Source organism: Otolemur garnettii, unplaced genomic scaffold, assembly GCF_000181295.1.
Source record: "Otolemur garnettii isolate 467f Iridium unplaced genomic scaffold, OtoGar3 scaffold00014, whole genome shotgun sequence".
NCBI classification, from domain to species: Eukaryota; Metazoa; Chordata; class Mammalia; order Primates; family Galagidae; genus Otolemur; species Otolemur garnettii.
This window is the reverse complement of record NW_003852409.1, coordinates 25,518,349-25,521,392: the sequence shown is the minus strand read 5'-3', so window position 1 is coordinate 25,521,392 and position 3,044 is coordinate 25,518,349. Positions and strand designations below refer to the sequence as shown.

Below are 3,044 nucleotides of genomic sequence, written 5' to 3'. Positions count from 1 at the left end.
CTTGTTCTGTTCCTACAGGAGGGACTTCTGATAGTTTCTAAAGCAAAGCTCTTCTCTGTCCCTCCAGATTTCCATATGAGGCCTTTGTGATGCCCATGGATTTGGGAGGAGAGAACCATATCACATGAGTTTGACCGTCTGTCCCACAATTAGTACAGCAGCTAATGTGATCAACAGAGGAAACAAAGGCTTGCTAGCTTCTCATGATTTGTGTTATGAAATCAGAGTGTGTTAAAATAACAAAACTACTTGTATGTACTTGAGCACAAGCCAATGGAAAGAATCAACCACACCAGTCGTGTCTCCGAATTCATCCTTCTAGGACTCTCCTCTAGGCCTGAGCACCAAATGCCACTCTTTGTTGTCTTCCTCACTGTGTATCTCGTCACGCTGACAGGGAACCTGCTCATTATCTTAGCCATCCATTCTGACTCCCGGCTCCAGACCCCCATGTATTTCTTCTTGAGTTTTCTGTCTTTCACTGACATTTGCTTCACAACAACCATTGTCCCCAAGATGCTGATGAACTTTCTGTCAGAAAAGAAGACTATATCCTATTCAGGGTGCCTGACACAGATGTATTTTCTCTATGCCTTGGGCAATACTGACAGCTGCCTTCTGGCAGTGATGGCCTTTGATCGCTATGTGGCTATCTGTGACCCCTTCCACTATGTCACCACCATGAGCCACCACTGCTGTGTCCTCCTGGTGGCCTTCTCCTGCTCATTTCCTCATTTCCACTCACTCCTGCACACACTTCTGCTGAATCTCCTCATCTTCTGTGACGCCAATGTTATCCACCACTTTCTTTGTGACCTCAGCCCTCTTCTGAAATTGTCCTGCTCTTCAACATTTGTCAATGAAATTGTGTTAATGATAGAAGGATCTATTGTTTTAGTGACTCCTTTTCTGTGCATTGTTTTCTCATATGCACGAATCTTCATAACAGTTCTCAAGATTCCGTCTGCCTCTGGGAAATGCAAAGCCTTCTCTACCTGTGGTTCTCACCTCACTGTGGTCACACTTTTTTATGGAAGTATCTTCTATGTCTACTTACAGCCCCTGTCCACGTACACTGTCAAGGACCACATGGCAACAATTGTCTACACAGTTTTGTCATCCATGCTTAACCCTTTTATCTACAGCCTGAGAAACAAAGACCTGAAACAGGGCCTGAGGAAGCTCATGGGTAGGCGGAGACCCTAGGCAGCAACCTCTTAACAAACATACAAGTGGAATCTTCCCCACTGGGACCTGGTTTTTACTAGTTCTTGGTAAACAACAAGCTATTGGAAGCTGGCCTTTTTAACCCAACTAATCCTTTTCCCAAAGATTTGTCCCAAACAAATTTGTCTGTTTATTAAGATTGACCCTCCAAAATACTCTCAGTATCTGTTTAAATCACAATACTCTTCTTCTCTATTCTTCCTCCTTCCTCATCTTCCAAATACCACTTTAAACTAATCCTTTTTCCACAAATTTGTCCCAAACAAATTTCTCTGTTTATTAAGACTGACCCACCAATGGGCCCAATATCTGCTTAAATCACAATATTCTTCTTCTCTTTTCTCCTCCTTCCTCATCTTTCAAATACTGCTTTAAACTAATCCTTTTCCCACAAATTTCTCTGTTTATTAAGACTGACCCTCCAAAATTCTTAGCATTTTAATATATAGATTAAAAAAATATATAATTTATAGCTGTTGAATGTCTTTGCTAAATTTGAAGAGGAAAGTAAGGGAGGAAAAAAAAGGGAAGAGGAAATACATTTTAGCTAATTTTTTCATTTTGAGGATTTTCATAATTCCTTATTTTTCTCTTTCTAAAAATATTTTCTTACTTAAGTCTTAAGTTCTTACTTTTTCTTTCTATCCTTCCTTTATTATACAACTGCAGCTTTGTTTCCTTCTAATTTTCTCTTATATTTTACTATGCCATTAAAAATTGCCAGTGGTCAGAAAGAACAAGAACCAGGAGTGATAATATAGATATTATTCATTTTACATTTCTTCTCTCCACCCATCCCTAAACCATGTGTTTAAAATATATGATTTAATACCTTATTTAGAAGCTCTTTTCTGGGACTCTGTCCTATAGAAATATTATTTTATAAATGTGTATTGAGGAATATTGTTGTAAATGTATGTAATATTATTGTGAGATATGTAAGTATTATATGTAGCCAATGACATTCAGAGAATCCAAGCTTATAATAAAAAAAAAATGGCAACAACCTTAAATCTTAACAATAGGGAAATAGAGAAAGATGTTATGATTAATTCCATAAAGCATAACTATATGCAGAAGTTTCAAAGAATTCAACAAATGAATCTTTATTACTGCCTTATAAAGCTATTAAATAGGAAAATTAAGATGTGGAACAAAATGTACAAGTACAAATTCATTACATTAAAATGTATGTACATGTAGCCACTGAGGTAAGAATGGAAGTCCAAAGGGGAACAGGGAAAGAGAATAATTCCACTCCTTAATGCACATTGTATGGGCTGAATTTGTTCAAGTAAACATTTATTGCTCATAAAATTTAAAAGGCTTAATAATTAAGATGACCAATGTACTAGTAAAAGACTTTGTAAAATACCACCAGAAAACTTGCTTGCTTATTCGAAAACTATTTTTTGGCACCTGCACTTGGTTGATAATTTGGTAGGATATAGCATGCTAGGTACTCATCTATAGATGCCATATGTAGGCCTCAAAAGAGCATACCCTTATCCACTCACGTTACTTCAAGCCTAAGTTCGGGAGCCCAGCATTGCTCTTGATTGTGTCTTATCTCATGTGTGTGTCAAAGTGAAGCAAATGAGTAAGAGGTAAAGCACTAGGAAAACAGTTCTTAGACTTAACATCAAAAGCAAAAATATAAACAATAAAAGGAAAAATTGAAAAACTGAACTTTATCAAAATTTAAAACTTGTTTCACAAAGAATCTTATTAAGAAAATGAAAAGAGAAGCTACAGAGTGTGAAAAAATATTTGCAAACCAGGTATTTGATAAAATGCTAATATCTAGATTGTGTAGA

The 3,044-nt window shown here is 36.7% G+C and overlaps 1 protein-coding gene across 1 annotated transcript; it reads left to right on the top strand.

Moving 5' to 3' along the window:
• Positions 1–196: 196 nt before the first annotated feature.
• On the top strand, positions 197–1,248 carry LOC100964434 (olfactory receptor 1L8). Its single transcript, XM_003785274.2, has one exon. The coding sequence runs from the start codon at positions 274–276 to the stop codon at positions 1,204–1,206; it is 933 nt and encodes a 310-aa protein (XP_003785322.1). The 5' UTR covers positions 197–273; the 3' UTR covers positions 1,207–1,248.
• The last annotated feature ends 1,796 nt before the right edge of the window (positions 1,249–3,044 follow it).